The 17891-nt window shown below is 40.8% G+C and overlaps 1 protein-coding gene across 1 annotated transcript in view; it reads left to right on the top strand.

Moving 5' to 3' along the window:
* LOC145776070 (uncharacterized) overlaps nucleotides 1-17891 on the top strand; it is a 30893-nt gene that overhangs the window by 10519 nt on the left and 2483 nt on the right. The window contains exons 12-47 of the mRNA XM_082587475.1: nucleotides 383-493; nucleotides 691-804; nucleotides 1042-1088; nucleotides 1630-1769; nucleotides 2466-2611; nucleotides 3365-3520; nucleotides 3827-3980; nucleotides 4114-4184; nucleotides 4473-4553; nucleotides 4726-4843; nucleotides 5357-5529; nucleotides 6055-6229; nucleotides 6327-6485; nucleotides 6811-6915; nucleotides 7108-7209; nucleotides 7740-7859; nucleotides 8097-8213; nucleotides 8703-8841; nucleotides 9019-9079; nucleotides 9205-10216; nucleotides 10442-10518; nucleotides 10679-10796; nucleotides 11331-11504; nucleotides 11781-11942; nucleotides 12253-12339; nucleotides 12429-13113; nucleotides 13272-13341; nucleotides 13478-13633; nucleotides 14287-14355; nucleotides 14486-14628; nucleotides 14913-14985; nucleotides 15248-15326; nucleotides 15631-15728; nucleotides 16755-16816; nucleotides 16946-17082; nucleotides 17630-17724. Of these exons, the coding sequence (XP_082443601.1) occupies nucleotides 383-493; nucleotides 691-804; nucleotides 1042-1088; nucleotides 1630-1769; nucleotides 2466-2611; nucleotides 3365-3520; nucleotides 3827-3980; nucleotides 4114-4184; nucleotides 4473-4553; nucleotides 4726-4843; nucleotides 5357-5529; nucleotides 6055-6229; nucleotides 6327-6485; nucleotides 6811-6915; nucleotides 7108-7209; nucleotides 7740-7859; nucleotides 8097-8213; nucleotides 8703-8841; nucleotides 9019-9079; nucleotides 9205-10216; nucleotides 10442-10518; nucleotides 10679-10796; nucleotides 11331-11504; nucleotides 11781-11942; nucleotides 12253-12339; nucleotides 12429-13113; nucleotides 13272-13341; nucleotides 13478-13633; nucleotides 14287-14355; nucleotides 14486-14628; nucleotides 14913-14985; nucleotides 15248-15326; nucleotides 15631-15728; nucleotides 16755-16816; nucleotides 16946-17082; nucleotides 17630-17724 (5586 nt within the window). The remainder of the gene's footprint in view (nucleotides 1-382; nucleotides 494-690; nucleotides 805-1041; nucleotides 1089-1629; nucleotides 1770-2465; nucleotides 2612-3364; nucleotides 3521-3826; nucleotides 3981-4113; nucleotides 4185-4472; nucleotides 4554-4725; nucleotides 4844-5356; nucleotides 5530-6054; nucleotides 6230-6326; nucleotides 6486-6810; nucleotides 6916-7107; nucleotides 7210-7739; nucleotides 7860-8096; nucleotides 8214-8702; nucleotides 8842-9018; nucleotides 9080-9204; nucleotides 10217-10441; nucleotides 10519-10678; nucleotides 10797-11330; nucleotides 11505-11780; nucleotides 11943-12252; nucleotides 12340-12428; nucleotides 13114-13271; nucleotides 13342-13477; nucleotides 13634-14286; nucleotides 14356-14485; nucleotides 14629-14912; nucleotides 14986-15247; nucleotides 15327-15630; nucleotides 15729-16754; nucleotides 16817-16945; nucleotides 17083-17629; nucleotides 17725-17891) is intronic.

Genomic DNA, 17891 nt, shown 5'->3' with positions numbered 1-17891 from the left:
GAAGTGACCTTTCGAGGTCAAACATTCAAGGTCAAAGTACAAACATATACCTTCTTAACCGAAACAATTTGCCATTTATACATCGTTTAACGTCGCCAAATGTTGAAAAGATGTCAATTTTGCTAGCTGGGTCGTAGATTACTGTGAGGACCACTGACTTACTCTTTCACTTCTTACATTTTGTAGGCTACTGCTTGAATCACGGCAAATAGACGTGTTTAAAATTTTTACTTCGCTAATTGCCGACGACATTTCACAATCCATAATTTTACGTGGGCAATGATTTGCCGCAGTAAAGTTACGCTAATTTCGAACGCTGCAACATTATAACTCGATGCTCCTTTTCTTTTAAAAAAATACCCTTTGCGTTTCTTTCTTTCAGGAAAGTCAACAGCTAGACACTTGGGCTGACCACGAGAAAGCGATTTTTAAGGAGAAATATGTTCAGCACCCCAAGAATTTCAACCTGATAGCTTCTTGCATTGAAAAGAAGGTGAGTCGACACGCGCACTGGCACAATATCGGTTTCATTATTTCATTCTTCGCCTTTAATGCCAATAATTTTTAACAAGTGTGTTTACAACATAAATTCAAATATAAAAGGCATAATATGGAACGTGAAGTGAAGAAAGATATATTTTTAATCTGAATTTGTTTATCAAGATCTAATTTAGTTTTGCAACCCAACAGAGTGTCGCTGATTGCATCCTCTACTATTACTTGACGAAGAAAGCCAACAACTATAAGGCTTTGGTCAGGAAGCAAAGTATGAAACCGAGAAAACCAAAGTCGGGCAGAGCTCAGGTAAGGATCAGCCACCGTGCTGGTATGTGGCATTCAATTCCAGTTCATGTTTATCAGCTTCGTGGTTGTTCTAATAAATTTACAAGTGATAGCCTATTCAATTCATCGCCCAGACAACCAAAATTCGTCATTTATACGTTGATTCAACGTCTGCAGACGTTGAATCAACGTATAAATGACGAATTTTGCTGTCTGCACACTGCTATACGTGGAATAAGCATGTGCCTTGTTTTGTAGGCTCACCATCACGAGCAGTCTGCTTCTGCCAAGGATTCGGATAAATTGTGAGTTGTGGCGATTTGTTTGTTTGCAGTTACTGCTTACCTTTACTTTTTTGTGTCGTGAATCATATCCAAGTACTGCAAGTTCAATAGAAACTACTTTTCAATCCGGTTGTCTCAAATATTGCGTCTCGATACCTGATGGCAGAATAGCAAATTTTTCAAAACTGAATCGAAATGACGGAACCACAAATACAACAAACGCTTATCGGGACGATTGGCAATCACTAAGATAGTGAGACAAATGTCCCGTTCTGGATTCTTCATTTCATTTGTTGAATATTTGCAATCGTTATATTCTTATTCGTTGACTGTAAGAAACCGAAGTTTAACCCTCATCTAAATATTTGGCAATTTATTTCACAAACTGTCATGACATTTTTGTTGTGGTTTACCAGTATGTTATAACCTCATTGCGTTTATACATTCCGTAAGCCTCCATTCTCTGTAATCAAAACTTAAAGTTTGTAAACATTTAGAATGGCCACTTCTTCATGTTTCTCAAGCGATCTGTATATTATTCTATACATGCCGCTGCTTGCAGGGATAAGGATGAGATCAAGAAAGAAATGGATTGCGATCCTGAGGATTCCAAGGTGGACAAGCCTCCTTCTCCTCGGATGACTAGAGCTCGCAAGCAGACGATGAACTGGACGGAGCAAGAGATCAATTTGGTCAAGGAAGGTAGGTGGTTGTGTTGTGGAAACAATTGTTTGGTTGGCTTTCGTCGTCGATGATGGGTAAATGCAGAGCCATTCCGAATTTAAATTAGTGTTTAGCGGTTTTGTTTTCTCTTTGCCATCAGCGAGACATCGCAATTTGTTTCGTTATTAAACTAACGCGTTTGATCGTTGTTCAACATCAATTTACTGCTACTTAATATTTTTGTTCGACTCCCGGCTTAAGCTGGTTGTTGAAAACATCGCTCACCTCTACCTAGGGTGTAATAAATTGGGCGGGCGTAGTTGCTGAAGTAAAGGCGGCCGAGAGAAAAGAAGTGGCCACCCTACTCTCCTTAGTGCCGAAGGCTTAGTATAATGAGAACCTTATATCCTCATACCCAACACTTGAATCAAGTATGGGACCACCTTTACCTTAATATTTTTGATGAAAAGTATTCAATATCTGAGGAACTATTGCAGTGCATAACTTAGGGATAGTATGGTAGCGTGAGTATGTTATGCAGTCGTTACCGTACAACATCAGGTGAAAGCTTGACTTCAAATACAGTTGCATGCTTTACACGAGGTGTAGTAAATCGTGTAGAGGTAAGTTCCAAAGAATTAAAGTGTGATTTATATCGTCTTTGTGTGCTGAAAGCCTAATCGCCAACCCTCAAAATACCATATTACAAATCAAAACATTTTTTTTTCTCCCCAGGTTTCGGAAAACATGGAAAAGACTTTTCTTCGATCGCAAGAATGGTCGCCAATAAATCGGAACAACAAGTTAAGAATTTCTATCACAACTACAAGAAGAAGCACGGCTTGGACCAGCTCATTGCGGATAGGAAACCAAAGAAAGGGGTATGATAGCTTTGCTTGCGTTTTATCCTACGTAGTTGATGCGTTGTGCGATGTATTTCATGTTATCACTATACCTTGTCCCACAAACGCTGAACAAAACAATGCCACGATCTAAATAACCCAGACAGCAAAATCAGAGCATTTTTACTGTTTGGGACATCTTCACGTAACCCGAAAGTCTTTCTTAAGGACTTTCAGTTTGAGATCGTTTTTAAATTTGTGTTGTGACGTGTTCGGTAAGACAAAAACAAACTCTTTAAAATTGATCAACATTTGGTAAGGTTGTTTTTGTTTCAATACCATAGGTGGAGGCATAATTCTAAGTTTGTTAGATGCTGATATGAAGAAGCATTGCTGTAGAATATAAGATGTACCATGGCGACCTTACACATTCCACTCCAACTTGCAAACTTTCAATTTAACTGGAGACTGATATAATACCATTGATAGCAGTCAGAATCTCTAGCATGAGTTTTTAATCTGATGAGCAGTTGATAAGTATAGTCTTCGTGTTGTTTTGGTCTACATTTGTGCTATTGTAACCATGTAAATGCTGAATTAGATTTTGGCACGAACTAGAAATTCGAAAAAGCATCTGGCAACTGTTGTAACAGGGAAAGGTTTTGTCATTTTTCTAAAAGCGATATCATAAGTTTTGCAGTGATTTGAGATTCGGTGATCACACTTTGTTATGTTGACACAAAGTGATGTTACGTGACGATAGCTTATTCAAAAGCAATCTGAATTTTTCAGACGAGAACTCGCCACCCTGCTCCGTCGCCTGACGTTGCGGCACCCGTTGATGACGATACAAATTCGAGAAAATCGAACGAATCCCCGTCGTCCGAGAGCAAGGTCAAAGTTGACACGGACAAAACTGAAGACAGCTTGCCTTTGGAAGACAAAAAGGTAAAGTAGTAGATATTTTTCTTTCATCCGTTCAGTCGGTTTCGACTTTGGTTGCTGGAATGCTGGATGACGAATCTCTCTCCACAACTGCTGCTGACCCTACGCAACCTCTTTCAACTGACCAGTGCACACCCTGATGCTAACCATGACTTTATCGAGAGACGGCCTCTTTCATCTTGAAGCTTGATCCAAATCAACCGTTACGGTTACGTGTTAAAAGCATTAAAAAGATGTTAATTAAAACGACATCATCGTAAACCAAAGAAAATTAGTTGTTAGGTTCAATTTTAATTTTTTTTTTACCAGAAACCCAAAGAAGGCACTGCAAGCGCTGCAGTTTCAAGCTCCGGTGCCGCCATGGAAACCTGCGACTCGAATTCCTTGTCAACGACACACATCCGCACTCGTCGCACCACAGCTGCGTTGGCGGCCGCAGCGTCAAATGACACTCAAACCACAGGTTTCTCATATCATTTCTGTTGCCTTGCCTGTCTGTGGTGAAAGTATCTCATAACCCAACTATCTTACTTTCATATTTTGTCTAAGCTTACGCAATATCTCACACTGTGTTGCATTACATTTTGTGATTGCAGAAAGCGGCAAAAGACAGGCAGGTGACAAGTTAACCCCTGCAGGTGGAGAACCGGCTGAAAAGAAAGCGAAGGTGGATAAGTTCAACCACGGTTCAACCTTATAAAAAGATTCAATTTTACGTTGGTTTACCGAATGGCAATGTTACATGAACGTAAACCAGGCTAGATTTTGTGTCTAGCGGTGCCTTGTAGTTTTCAATCTGATACTTTTCACTCTTTTCGTTTTGAACTGACGTCTATTCCATAACAATTTACATAGAAACTTAACTGACAGTCAACATTCTAGCCTAAACACTAAACAGATTTTTTTAATAGATATTGGAATGTCGTTTTTTAACGTTGCTCAATGAAATATTTAGAAAACTGAAAGACGATCAAGAACGCAAAAGACAAGCGAATCTTCCAAAGATCCAATTAAGACGGAATCATCTAAAGAAGAGGTTTGATCTTTTAAGCTGCTGTTTTCCATGTGGTACATTTTATTGAATTGTTTGTCATGATGTAAACTCCAAAGCCTCCCAGCTATGCGTATGCTATTACGTCACTGGGGGCAACGGTTGTTCTGTGGCCACTGCCCACACTTGCTGAACAATTTTGATGATGTTTTTTTAGGTTATATCGGCCGTTGTAAAGTCTAGTGGCGCTACAAAAGAGGCGACGCAGGGCGATCTTTCTGAGATCGGGAAAGAGATGGGAGGAGCTACAAAGATTGATCCTCCTGCCGATGGAGGTATGGGGGAGATTGTCATCTTGTTAAGTGACGAGATGATCAATGATGATTTTCTTCGCTTCACATTTTCTTTCGTTTGAATACTTTTTATGTGCATGTATTAACGATTTCTGGTGGTTAGCCGGTAATTAACTAGGAAAATAAATGCAATCTAAGGTTAAAACCCTCTGTATTTCGAATTTGAAAAACTCGTATTGTAAGAAGTACTTTATCGTTTTTATTGCAATAACATTATTTGATTTTTTATTTATAAAAATACAAAATGCATCATTAAAACGCTTTTAAAGCAACATTCATGCATAATTTAATGCTATTTATTACCCAAACTAACAAGTTCTTCATCTTGCGAAGGTTTTGCCATCACACTTGTTTTTGCGTTAATGAGATATTGTTAATTAGTGCTGAGATTGTTTGCATTTGTTCTGCTGTGACGTGTCAGAAATAGCTTTGCCATTGCATCGAAGAAACTCTTGGCGTTGACGTCACGTGATTGAGAGAGTTTTTTTTTTTCAGAGCGTAGAAAATCAGAGGATAAAAATGAAACAGAGAAACTGACCTCGGATGAGAATAAAAACGTCGTCGAACATTCCACGTCGAAGGCCAACCTCTCCAAGGCGTCTCTTGCGGAAGATCACGATAGCAGCGCCACATGCAGTGCTGACGAAGAGACTTCTTCCGACGTAGTTGTACGTTCTTTCAAAGTCTTTCAAATCCACCCTCACGCTGCAGTCAGAGATTATTGTGTTGTGGAAATTGCGCTGCCGTAAACTTGGATCAGTGCAGTTGAACCACTGCCGAATCAAAGCTACGTTAACTCTATGTTGTGGCTTTCTCCAACTCTTCTTTTTTTAGTAATCTTCGTTAGTCACAGAAGATGTTACACTAATGCTCCTCTCGATAATTACGTCATAAAAGGAAGTTAAAACGTTTTCTTAAATATCCAAACTCCTCTTATAACTGTTGGGCCCGTGCATACCGGTTGTCGACTATGCTATACAGCATACATCTACTTCTGGCGTACGATCGCAAACATTGCGGAAAAGTACCGATTTTACTCATGCAGCTACTCAGTCTCTTTTTACATTGATTAAACGTCTGCAGATGTTAAAAATGTAAACACGAAACTGATTTGCTAACTGGGTACCATATTGTACGTTGTTTGCATTTGCTGTTATATCGCCCATTTTGACAAACAAACCTCCTGCATTCAGGCCTCTTCAATTCAATCGAAAGCCAAGCCGGTGGATTCCCCTTATGGCTTCGATGACGATTTCAATGACGCGCCCGCCAGTATCCGGCTTGAAAGAGCTCGTGCAACGACTAAAGGTTCTCTGGCTGCCACTGTCACAGCAACCATCAATGCTCAACAACTTGCAACTAGCGAAGGTTGGCTGCTGTTATGTTTTTTTTTCTTATTTTTTATTTAAAATGTGGTAAAACGACGTGAATTAAACTGTTAATTGAAACTGTTTATTCGCTGTAGTGTTGAACCTCGCCACTAAACCCTCGGTTCCACCCACTTCAATCCCACCAGTGGTAGTCAATGATGGACGTCCACAGTCCCTTCCACCTGGCTCGATGGTGGCTTCGGAGGCTGTGTCGTCTAAACCGGTTGCAACCAGTATGCACTTGATTGTACCAGGTAAGCTTTGAAAATGTATTTCCTTATTTTCTAATGGACTTGCAATTCTTTTTTTTTTATTGTATTCATCAGCAGCACGCCTTAAATAAAAGTACAGACTTTTAAGTACAGAAGTCATTGACACAAGCACGTGTGGGTCAATGACTTTCATCTACATTGAATACACTAAAAAATATTTTCACGAATTTTCGAAGTTAAAAAAACACTAACTCTTTGTTATACGTTTAAAATGACACAGTATTTCGCAACTTCTTTCAGAATTTAAAACCATAACGTCATAAAGCACAAGATGACGCCCTTTTTAGAGTTTCCATTTCATTTTCAGGTATGGACATGTCCCGTCCGAACTCCACGCCAGTGTTTGGTGGATTCTCGGCATCCTCCAAGTTGCCACCGAGTCCCTTCCCAACTCCCAGCATCCCAGCTCAAGGTGGTAATGATTTTCCTCAGACGGAAAATCAGTCTTTTTTTTACATTGATTCAACGTCTGCAGACGTTAAATAAATGTAAAAAACGACTTGGTTCCCTTGTCTGTCCAAACAAGCGAGGAGTTTTCATTTCATTATTACGTGGTTGTATCAACGTTATTTTAATGTAAAAAATGATCTCATATGTTTTGCAGAACCAAAGCCAACAAACTCGTCTACTCCTAAGCCAATTGTCATGTCCACCCCAGTCATCGTGAAGAGCATTGGAGATCTAACTTATGATAAAGGCGCGGCAGGTGTGCTGACCAGCCAGACAAATCAGTACTTTTTTACAATGATTCAACGTCTGCAGACAATTGAGAAAAAAGCATTTTGAAGCATAGTTTCTTTCGAAAAGTCAAACTGGGTTAAAAGCTTAGCGGCTGATCTGTGGATACATCGGCCTTACCAACTTGTGAACCTGTAATAATGCCTGGAGGCTGATGAAATTTGACTTCGAACCTTAGGCTAAATGTGCTTTAGATTTTATATCTCTTTTGATTTTTACCACAATCACGAGTGATCGATATTTGCATGCCAACAGTCACAATTTTACTGTAAAAGTAGCTCCAGTTAGTTAATTAGTTATTCCACGGTTTTACGTCCTTTTTAACAGGTGAGATGTCCTTCTTTATTAAACATACGTCCCCAAATCACACAATATCATTCTCGAAACTCTTCAAGCCCTCGTAGCCGCGAGGTTGCTTTGCAGTCAATGACCTGGTGTTGCAAACGAACATGTACTTTTACATCGCATTTTAATGAAGAATAAAATTGTCATCTCCAGCAAAGAAATCAACACCTACACCATTGAAAGTCTCCCCAGCCGTTGTTGATCTGACCAAAGACAACTCATCAAGACATCACCTCACAGCATCGACAAGTCATCCCGAGAAGAAAGCTGAAGGTGCAGACAATTGTTTAATTGCACATTGTTTTTATTGCTAAGCAATATGAGATTCGTTCAAACATCTTGTTTTATGGATTTTCAATGACTCTCAATTCAACAAGTAGTTATTTTTGTGTTGCTTCAAATTCATCCATTTAACTGTAAAGAGTGGCGAATTTCATTCGCTGGTGAACTTTATAAGAGCTGTCATTTGACGTTTATTTATTGCCGGAAACTTAAGAAAAATCTGTTCAGTTGGAATTTCTGCAATACCATCGCTGCCAAGACACCAGTACCACCCAACCCACCTAACAGCCGCGTCATTGCAGAAAGACTTTGCGGCTTCTGTATCGTCTGCTGCGGCTGCGTCAGGTTAAAATTGTTGCTGATTTCTCTTTATTGTTGAGTATTTTTGTACGGATGTTTACCAGATTTGCCAACGTGACACTTGACCGGCTTACCATGGCGAATCAATTTAATACGGTCGTTTTTTTCACTTTTAAGCACGTTTTTATAACTTTTAATCTAGCGTAGTACTTTTGCAATAAACACACACAAACACAAATTTGCTCGAGATGTTGTGGTCTATATTGCGTTGCTTCTGTGTTACCATATCAATAGCTATTTAATTTATTTCCACTTAATTTAGCTACACAACCCACGTAAGAAAAAGTTGCAGTTTTATTTCATTTTAACATCATTAGACGTTGAAATATAGTAAAATTAACATGAGCTGATAAACGTGCTAGTAACAGACGTAACGAGTTTCTACTCAATCGGCATGCAAACGCAAAATGCGAACTCAAACGAAAAACAACAAGCCCCATGCAACCCAAAAACTTTAACCCGTCACTTTACCAGGCATCACTTCTCTCCCCCCTCCCGGCTACCCCCGCGTGTACAGTGAGAAAGACAAACAAGCAATGAAGGAGAGAGCTGCCACCATTCCGGATTCCCCGATTCCAGTCGCGTCTCTTCGCTTCACGTCTGCCGATGCCAGGTGAGCGTTCAAACTTTCGCTTTCAACAAAACCTTTTTTAAAAAAAAATGATGCGTTTTTTTTCAGCGGTTTATTCTGTGTTTTGTCGCTTTGAGAAGAAAATAATTGTAGTTTCATTTCGGGATCTTTTCGAACTTGACAATGTAGATATTCTGACTATTTGCGCAAATATTTCAGAGCACCAGTATTTTCACCGCAGCAATTCAAGAGTGAATCTATGATGGGCGCCAACGAGCAGGTAAAGTATACCGGCTTGTGTATGTTTTGATTTTTAGGCTCAGCACCTAAATTTTTACGGTTAGAGCACATCTGCGTGGGCTCACTCAGAAAATTACTCGTATTTTACTGTCTTATTTTTGCCAGGTTCTTGCAGGAAGAGCCAACGAAAGAAAATCTTACACTAAGGATGTGAAGACAGGACCTCTATCTATGGCACCGAGTCATCTTCCCCCTCAGTCACATTCTCCAAGAGCTGTTACCCCAAGAATGATAGGACCGGCACACTCTAGGATGTCATCTGTTCCTTCCAGTGTATCAACTTTCCACAGAGCACCAATGTACTCTGACAAGCCAACTCAATTTTCATCATCCATAACTCCCACATCAGTCACCATGGGTATAAGAGCATCTTCTCCAGACAAGATAGTCCCAGGACATGTCGTCATCTCAGGTGGTTCTATTACTCAAGGAAAGCCAGTTTTCCGGGCTCAAATCGCACAAGTGCCGGGCCCACGAGAGGTTGCAGAAAAAGAGAAACAAAAACAACCTCCTCCTATGTCATTAAAGACATCGGTCTCTCATGGAGCGTCAAACTCCGGTATGATCAAAGTATCGAATCAAAACTTACCGTTAGGCTCTCCGACGAGAAGAATGTCACAACACGGAGCTGATGCTCTTCTCGGAACACGAGCAGGACATCTTCCAACGTTACCAACCACTGCTAGTGCAGTGTACGGGATGCGACTTCCTTCTGGTGCGGTGATGTCATCAGTGAAGATAGAAAGACCCTCTGATCCTCATCCTGTTGTAAATCCTTACTCTTCTGGAGATTTCAGAAGCAATGTCAGCTCTTCCATCGCATCTCAAGTTTCTGCTCGTTTGGACCCACAACAGTTGCAGAATCTAGGTGTCCTACCTGGTGTGTCCTATATACCTAGCTCCATCGCACAGGCAAGTGGCATGTTGAAAGCAAAAGCTTTAGAAGAAGCCAACATTTCTCCACGATCAATCTCGCAAAGATCTATGACTCCTCCACAGATAAATGCACCAGAGCGGAAGATCTCACATGTCATGCAATCCTCATCTGGCGCTGAATTGCCATCAAAGCGGTCATCACCAGCTGTCCAACACTCATTGGACAAGCACTTGAAGGAAGGTGAGATGATAAGGTTATAACTGTTGGTAGACTAAACGTGAAGAGGTCAATATTCGTCTTTTGATGGTGTTTGCTCGATGACAAACATCACTCCACTCATCCAATTCATCTTACTATTTTTATCATACAGTAGTCAGTAATTAGAAAACAAAAACGTTTTAAGTTGTGTTTTCTGCTTGCCTTCAGAAGATATATGACTGTAAACAAAATAACTGTTTTCATCAGCTGCAGATAACAAGCGACCGTCTTCAGCATCCCGTGCCACACCCGAGCAAGCGGCATTCACCGGCGCTTCTGAAATGGTCAGTGCAATGCAGGCTAAAAAATGATCTGGGCACCGTTGTGCATTGTGTAACGTGATGAATTAGCGTGTCACCTTTTTTGTCCCTATCCCCTTTTATATTTGATATTTTTTTGGTTTTGATTTGATTTGCCTCTGACGTTACTTTGCTGTATTGATAGTTTTCGGATCTGCGTTCCTCTTTATCTCATCCAAATCTTGCATATAAACATCGAAATCCGATACATCCTGACTCAAAGCTACCCGAGGATCTGCATGGATCTCAGGCTTCAACGACACGTAAGGGATGCCTTAGTTCGTAAATTGTTGAGTCACTCACTAATGCTTATTAACTAGTTACCGAATTACAATCATTGACTTTTACCAAAAACGAAAAATATATTTCGCATTGAAAATTTCAAATTATCGCAGTACTCAAAATATATTCTTTTGATTTTGAGAATGATACTCTCGATGCTCTCCTGTTTTTGCGTCAGTACTACAATAAATAAATGTGGTTTGTGTAGCTTGCATGTGTATTTTCCTACTTTGCTATTCCCGACAAATCCCAGGATTAAGGAGTTAAAATCCCGGAAAATCCCGATCCCGGGATTTAAAGTTTGATCCCGAAATCCCAACCCTAGTTCAGACACATGATTGAGCTAAGAACGAGCATTTTTGATTTCAAAAATCGTGAAAAAATGAAAAACCCTATAATGCTTTAACAGGGTTTCAAGATCATATCTGCTGACCCAAAAATAACTTGGTATTTATCCTGTGTCAAGTTGAAAGTTGACATTGACAAGTTTCTTAAATTTTATTTTTACTTTTCAGTGCCGGACCAAAGATTCATCAACGCGGCGGTTGCAGCCCAGATGCGGATGACCAATCCTTATCTCACTCCCCCTTTTCCTCTGCAACATCCGCATGACTCTGCTGCGTTTGCCGCTCTCATCCAGCAGTACATGCAACAACAACAATTTGCTTCGGCTGGCTTCTCGTACCCAGGTTCGATTGGGAAACGTGTGTGTTTTATGTCGATTGCTTCATTTCTGAAGCATCACTTTCATCTTCGCAAAACTTTTGAACACAGATGACACCAAAACTAGCCAATCTTCATTTGGAGATAAGCTATGCTCCATCATTGATTTCGTAAAAATTACTGACAATGTGATGCATTCTGTGTTAACTAAGCTTTTTATGAAACAACAGAGTGCGTCATCGCTTGTTATATAATAAAATAGACACTGGGGTTTTTCATTTCTTGCTTCAATCTATCTTCAGTGTCTGCATTTCCTCCGGGAGCTGCCCTGATGCGGCCCTTCTCTCCATCCACCAACGATAGTTTGGAGAACTCCCGCAGCAGCGTCATCAACCACGACTTCCTGACAGCGCAGCAGATGCAGCAGCAGAATATTTCTCTCCTTGCGCAATCAGTAGCCGTTGGTACGTTGAATGTTTCTTGAGGGATTTTGAGCCAGTTTAATTATTTCCAGCGGTCTGCTTTGTCTTTGATTGGTGTTGGACATTGCAGTTCTTCAGCGAAACCCCAGCAAAGTTATTAATTGGGCAGACCTTTACACTACTTTTTCGGCGTTACATTGCACGAGAATCCTAGGCAAGTGTTGACCAGTGTTTGGAACAATCATTTACTACTTGCGAGCGAACTCCTGTAAATAACTCTTCACACATGGCAAACTGGCAGTGTGTTAGTTTTTCATGTTAATATGTCTAGCTTGTGGCTCTCTGTTTTCAGGTGCGTCACTCCCAGCTGGAGCAGTTCTTCCTGGACAACCTGTGTCAGTCACTACTCCAAATCCGCTGGTTCCTCCTCGTCACTCAGGTATGTCATGGCAAGCCTCACAGCTCATCAAGGTAAAATGTGCACAGAAAAAAGTTCCATCTTACTCAACAATGTCTTCCTCTTCTCAGGATCTCCAGCGACGATGGAACGACTTAACTTCATTCCTCAACACGTGACTATTTCCAGTCCTCTGTCGACTCATTCATCTCCTCGGAGTAGCATGAATCAGAACAGAACCCCGAACCCACAAAGCCCCTCGTCACCCCTTGCCTCCATTAAGCCGCAGGTCCCACCCCCGGGTATGGGCCAGTTTCTTCTTGACAGTCAAACCCAAGCTACTGCAGCCAGAAGAAAGTCATCTAGCCCCTTGCGGGTGCCTAGTGCCGATCGCCGAACTCCAACATCATACCCAATGATGATGCAAGATGGGCGCCAACCATCACCTATGCTTTATCCCTCCTCATCATCTCGACATCCATCTGTGGAGAAGACGCCTATTTCTTTTTCTGAAGGCCACGGCACTTTTACCGATCCGAGTCTTCTGTTAGCCATGCAGGCCAACAGCCCACAGTTAGCTCGCCAGAGTGCAAGTCCTCTCGCAACTTATAAGAGCTCTCGAGCCAAAGAGCAGGAAAAGTCTTTGGAACAGCAAGAAGTTGAAAACCAACGCAAGATTCAACAAACATCGTCAGAGCGCCATTACGCTCCTTCTCCTGAAAGAGCTGCTCATGTTTTTGCATCCGAAGCAGCTAGGAATCACTTGATAGAAGTGCAGATGAAACAAGGCCGCCATGCTTTTGACAATGCTCAGAGGTGAGTGTCAGTTTGAATGTGTTATATTCTTTCTTGTCAAAGTCACCCATCCTTAACCACACATTGTACTGATGTGACAAAGGAACATTGCTATCGTGTTTGCCATCCTACCGATGACTTTGATCTTTATTTTAATCTTACATCTTTTTCCACACCAGATCCTCTCGTGGATCAAATCCAAATCTTGCATCATCTCAAGAACAGAGAAACAGCGCTGCCAGAGACAAGGTTAGAATAATTATTATCTTAACTTTTTACGCAACCGATCATTGTCTTTTTTGCGTGACTTTATACCCTTTGCCGATTTTCTAAAACTAGATTTGTCCATCATCATCTATTTTAAGAAAAGGAAACAATTTTCCAGATCCCAGAGCATGTTCCTTACTCCTCCATTGCCCAAGACAAAACTGCTCGGGACTTGAAGACAATGGGAAGAGCCTCCATGACTCCGAACCTCCTCATCCATGCGATTATTGATCACAAGATCAACCAGTTTGAAGATGCGGCCATGCAAGATAAGGTTGGTTGTGGTGAAAGGTCAAAGTTAAATAAATGGAAGTTTAGGCTGTGTAGATTTTGAGGTTCATTCACAACCTGAAGTTCATTCACTAATTTGCTTTATCATTTGTGACGTCAACAATACTGATGTACTTGCCAGCCACTAACAACCTGCCAGCCAACTTGCACGAAAGGACAAGTTTTGTTTGTTTATCATTTTGTCTCTGATCAAGCTAGAAATGGCATAATTACTGGGCATTGCTCGCAACAAGTATTTCTTAAAGTGACGTGGTTTGTCTTAACGACTATAGAGATAAGGCGAAGGATATAGGAAGAGAGTTAAACATGGGATGAGACGAGAAATACCTTGCTCTCGTTGAAGAAGAAGAAGGTCTTTCAAGATTATGCATTTAAGTGTAGACGTGGCAGTGAAGTTAATGAATTGCCGGGGACTCGGGGAGGCATGGAAATAATCGTGTCCAATTTTATACTTGCCATTGAGTGCCTTGCTAAGATTCGTCATATCTTCCAAATTCGTTTCCTGTACTATCGAACTAACCGCATCGTTGACAAATTGACTTCGGTGTTGTAAAATTCACTTTTCATCTTAAATGTGTAATCACAACTGCATGAGAACAGATTTTTAAGTTGAGTTAATGTTTGTTTCTCGACCAGGCGAAGCAACGTGCCACCCCGTCAGGTCCGCACGGCGAGGCCCACAAGATTCTCGATTCCAAACCTAAGGTATGACTTAGCCTTTTTCTCGTTGTTGTATTTATACTTGCCACTGCTTAAAATACGCTAAAGGTTTGTTAATGTCAGCGTAAAAGCTCTTTTTTTACACACAAAAACTCTAAGAACGGAATGCGTACAGGTTTCTGGGATGGGCCAGAAAGTCCCATCCAGCGGCAAGATATCCCCAATGCCGCACGATCTCCCCCGCCAGGGGTCGCCCTTTCCTACCCGCACCAAAACTCTAAACGAACACTCACATGACGTCATCGCCAACATGTACAGGTAGATTTGTGCATCAGACAAATATATCCAATGTCAGCTTATGGCAAAAAAAATAATCGGTTTTTATTCTCTCAGATCGTTGTCAGCTTTATAAATCATGTGTTGCACTTTGTTTTCTGGGTGAAGTGAGTTTCCAGTGCTCAGCAACATAATACGATATGTTGGTTTAGAATAGCATTAAAGCAATAACATTAGATTTTCCTTTACTGTTCATTGTTTTGCGTAAGATCAAACCGTTTTCAGTTTTGCACAAGCTCTATAGCTGATGTCTGTTCCTACTTCAGAAAAGAGTCACCAAAACCAGAAGCTTCGAGAAGCGTCGTTGACGTCAAGAAATCAGAAGAGATCCCCCAGATGGTATGACGTAGCATTCGCTTGTCATTATCTGATATTACTTGTGCTTGTGATATAACACTGTGTGCAGTATTGCGCTGTGTAACTCAGGTAGTTTCAGGTTTACCCAACTTACATTTACCGATATGTTATCTGTTCATGTAAATGTATTTACCAACTTGGAAACTGGTCTTCAACTTCTAAGCCGTTGATTAGATATTTTGTGTATGATTTTGGCTTCCATTCTAACTACAAAAAAATCACTGCTTGTTAACGTTTATTTCAGGTTCCATCTAAGTTTCCTTCATTGCCAAGCAACTACCCGCCCATGTCCAACGAGGAAGCGTTGAAACTAGCCAAGTCTAGTGAGTTGTTGCAGCATTCCGTCAGAAAATCGCATTCAAAAGTAGAATAATGCTTCATGTCATTCTTCACAGAATGTTTTTTTACCACGTGATTATGTGAATGCTTCAGCTCCAACTATTCTTACATATTGTCAGGATAAATCTATGTGAAGATGATGTCTTTTCTGAGTCATGAAGTGTACATGTATATATATTATACTGTATATCGTATATCTCATGACGGCACAATGGCCAGACCGATAGTTTTCATTCGCTACCGGCTGTGTTGCATACGTATTAAACCGTGATTTTAATCCATCCACAGCTTCGAGAAGCGGGATGTTCGTGCATCCGTTCACTCCGGCCGCCATCAACCAGCAGGACATGTCCCTCGAGTCCGTCATCCGGCATGCTTTGCTCGACGTGAGTTATGTTCATTGCCTTTTCCTTTCTTCGAAACAGGAATCGTTTTTGTCTTGGAATGAACATGTCGGCGGTAGCCTATTCCGTCCTTATCCCTCACATTCCACATCAGATTTTGCTCCAATCAGCAACATGGACAGTAATAGAAATACTGGTCAAACGAATTATAAGTTGAAATTGTGAGGCGAAAAATAATTAAAAAATAGTAAATCTCATCTCTAATCAAAAATGATAGGCCCTGAATGTAGCCTACTCACCAAAGCATTGCAACATTGGTAGCGGCCTACTTATTGTAGAAAGTTTTTGCCGTGAAGGGGAATTTCCACTAGAAATTTTTTGTCACTCGAGAAATTTAATGAGGAAATCCTCAGACAGAAAATGTCGTTTTTTACCTTGATTCAACGTCTGTAGACGTAAAAGCAGTAAAAAGTCACTGATTTGTTATCTGGGTCGTTGCATACTTTCGGCACAGCGTCATTTTTTTTGCAACTTTGAAATATTTTGATACTTCCAAAATATGCAAGTTTGGCTGAAGAAACAAGTTATAGCTGTTGGCTTGTCTGCTTAATCTTAGCATCCAACTCTGTAACTTGGACATTGTATTTCGTGACTTTGTAATTGCTTAAAAATGTTTGATGTGTGTATTGCCTACATTTATTTGCTTGGACATGGATGGACATGTTGCAAAAGTTCTCAACAAGATTGAGTGTGTTTGGAAGGTAGTTTTCATGTATTTTCACGACATGGCTTATTGTAGTTGAGCCTTTCTTAACCCACAAATGTTTGTTAAATGCAGAATGAAACTGTTTACCAGTCATTTATTATAAAATAATTTCTTGCGTTCTTCTTGTGACTGCAGATACCACATGATTTTGAAATGATAACTATCTACTATGGTATACAACTTGCTAAGTTGATATTTAAAGAAACTATGACAGATTGATCAAGAAACCTATCCTAGCACAAGTGTTGATATTAAATCGACGTATACAAATATACAATAAGTGTCGATTTCTTCTTTTTCAGTCTCCGGCCTCTGCGCCTTCAGGCTCACCGATACCGAAGTTTCCAACAAATCAACAACCACGGTTGGTCGGAGTGAAATAAATTACGTTGTTTCTCTGTTGTTTTAGCGCAGGAGTAATTATTGCAATGTTGCTTCTCTATCACGGCATCACGTAACAACTATCGGTTACTATTTCAACTTTTCGTGTCAGGTCGGACACCGGTTCCGGTCACAGCTCTCCAAGCAGCCGCCCACCAGCTGCGTCGTTCCCCCCAGAACGTAACCCTGCAGGACCGTACCGCAGCAACCCCCCTGAATTGAAGAGAACAGAGCCTCCCCCACATTTTGGTGAGACTAATAAGTTTAAGCTTTTTGTTATTGAATCAAACAAAATGAAAAAATTGGCCTGAAACGGCCTTAAATAAATGTCTCAATGTTTTCGTACCCCTCTGCATTAAGTATTTGTCAGGTGTTCATGTCAATTGGGAGATTGTATCACAAAATAGTTTGGGAACCCAGCAATGCAGACATCTTTGGGACTGGACAAAAGCTGTTCGTGTCACCCGAGCTGAGATACAGAAGTGGGGCCGTGTTTAAAAGCAGAACCTTTTTTGTCTTATGCCCCCTTTAACAAAACCTAGCTTCTTTGCAACAGAAAATACATTTTCTTTACAAAAGCAAATTGTTTCTGACTAATGAGTGCACTGCGGTTGGTGTCAATGAATCAGCTTGCCCAGTTGAACTTCCAAATCTTGGTTAAGACTCAGGCGAGAGTCTTCATATTGTTTATGTGTGTCATAATGATCATTGTTTGCCAATGATAATAAATCAAACCACAATGATTAACACCCAACCCACCTTGCTTGTGATTCTCGAACATATTTATCTTCCACAGGAGTCGCTCCCACACCGGTGGCCGCAGCAGCCGCGCAACCGATGTTCAGCGCATTGTCCTTTCGCACCGGGCAGGCCAGCAACACAGCTCAACAGGTGGGTGACCATTTTCTTTGTTTCGTTACTTTCGTGTAAGTGAATATTTGACTTTGCTGCCCTCGCACGGAATACTAAACTTCTTGAACATCACCACTGCATATTGAATACTTGCACAAGCAGTAGCGAATGCAGTGTGGCACATGGTCAAATGCCCCCAAAACCGA

This window comes from Aplidium turbinatum, chromosome 8, assembly GCF_918807975.1.
Source record: "Aplidium turbinatum chromosome 8, kaAplTurb1.1, whole genome shotgun sequence".
In the NCBI taxonomy this organism is placed as follows: Eukaryota; Metazoa; Chordata; class Ascidiacea; order Aplousobranchia; family Polyclinidae; genus Aplidium; species Aplidium turbinatum.
Note: the sequence above shows the minus strand (reverse complement) of the source record. Positions and strands in the feature narration are given on the sequence as shown.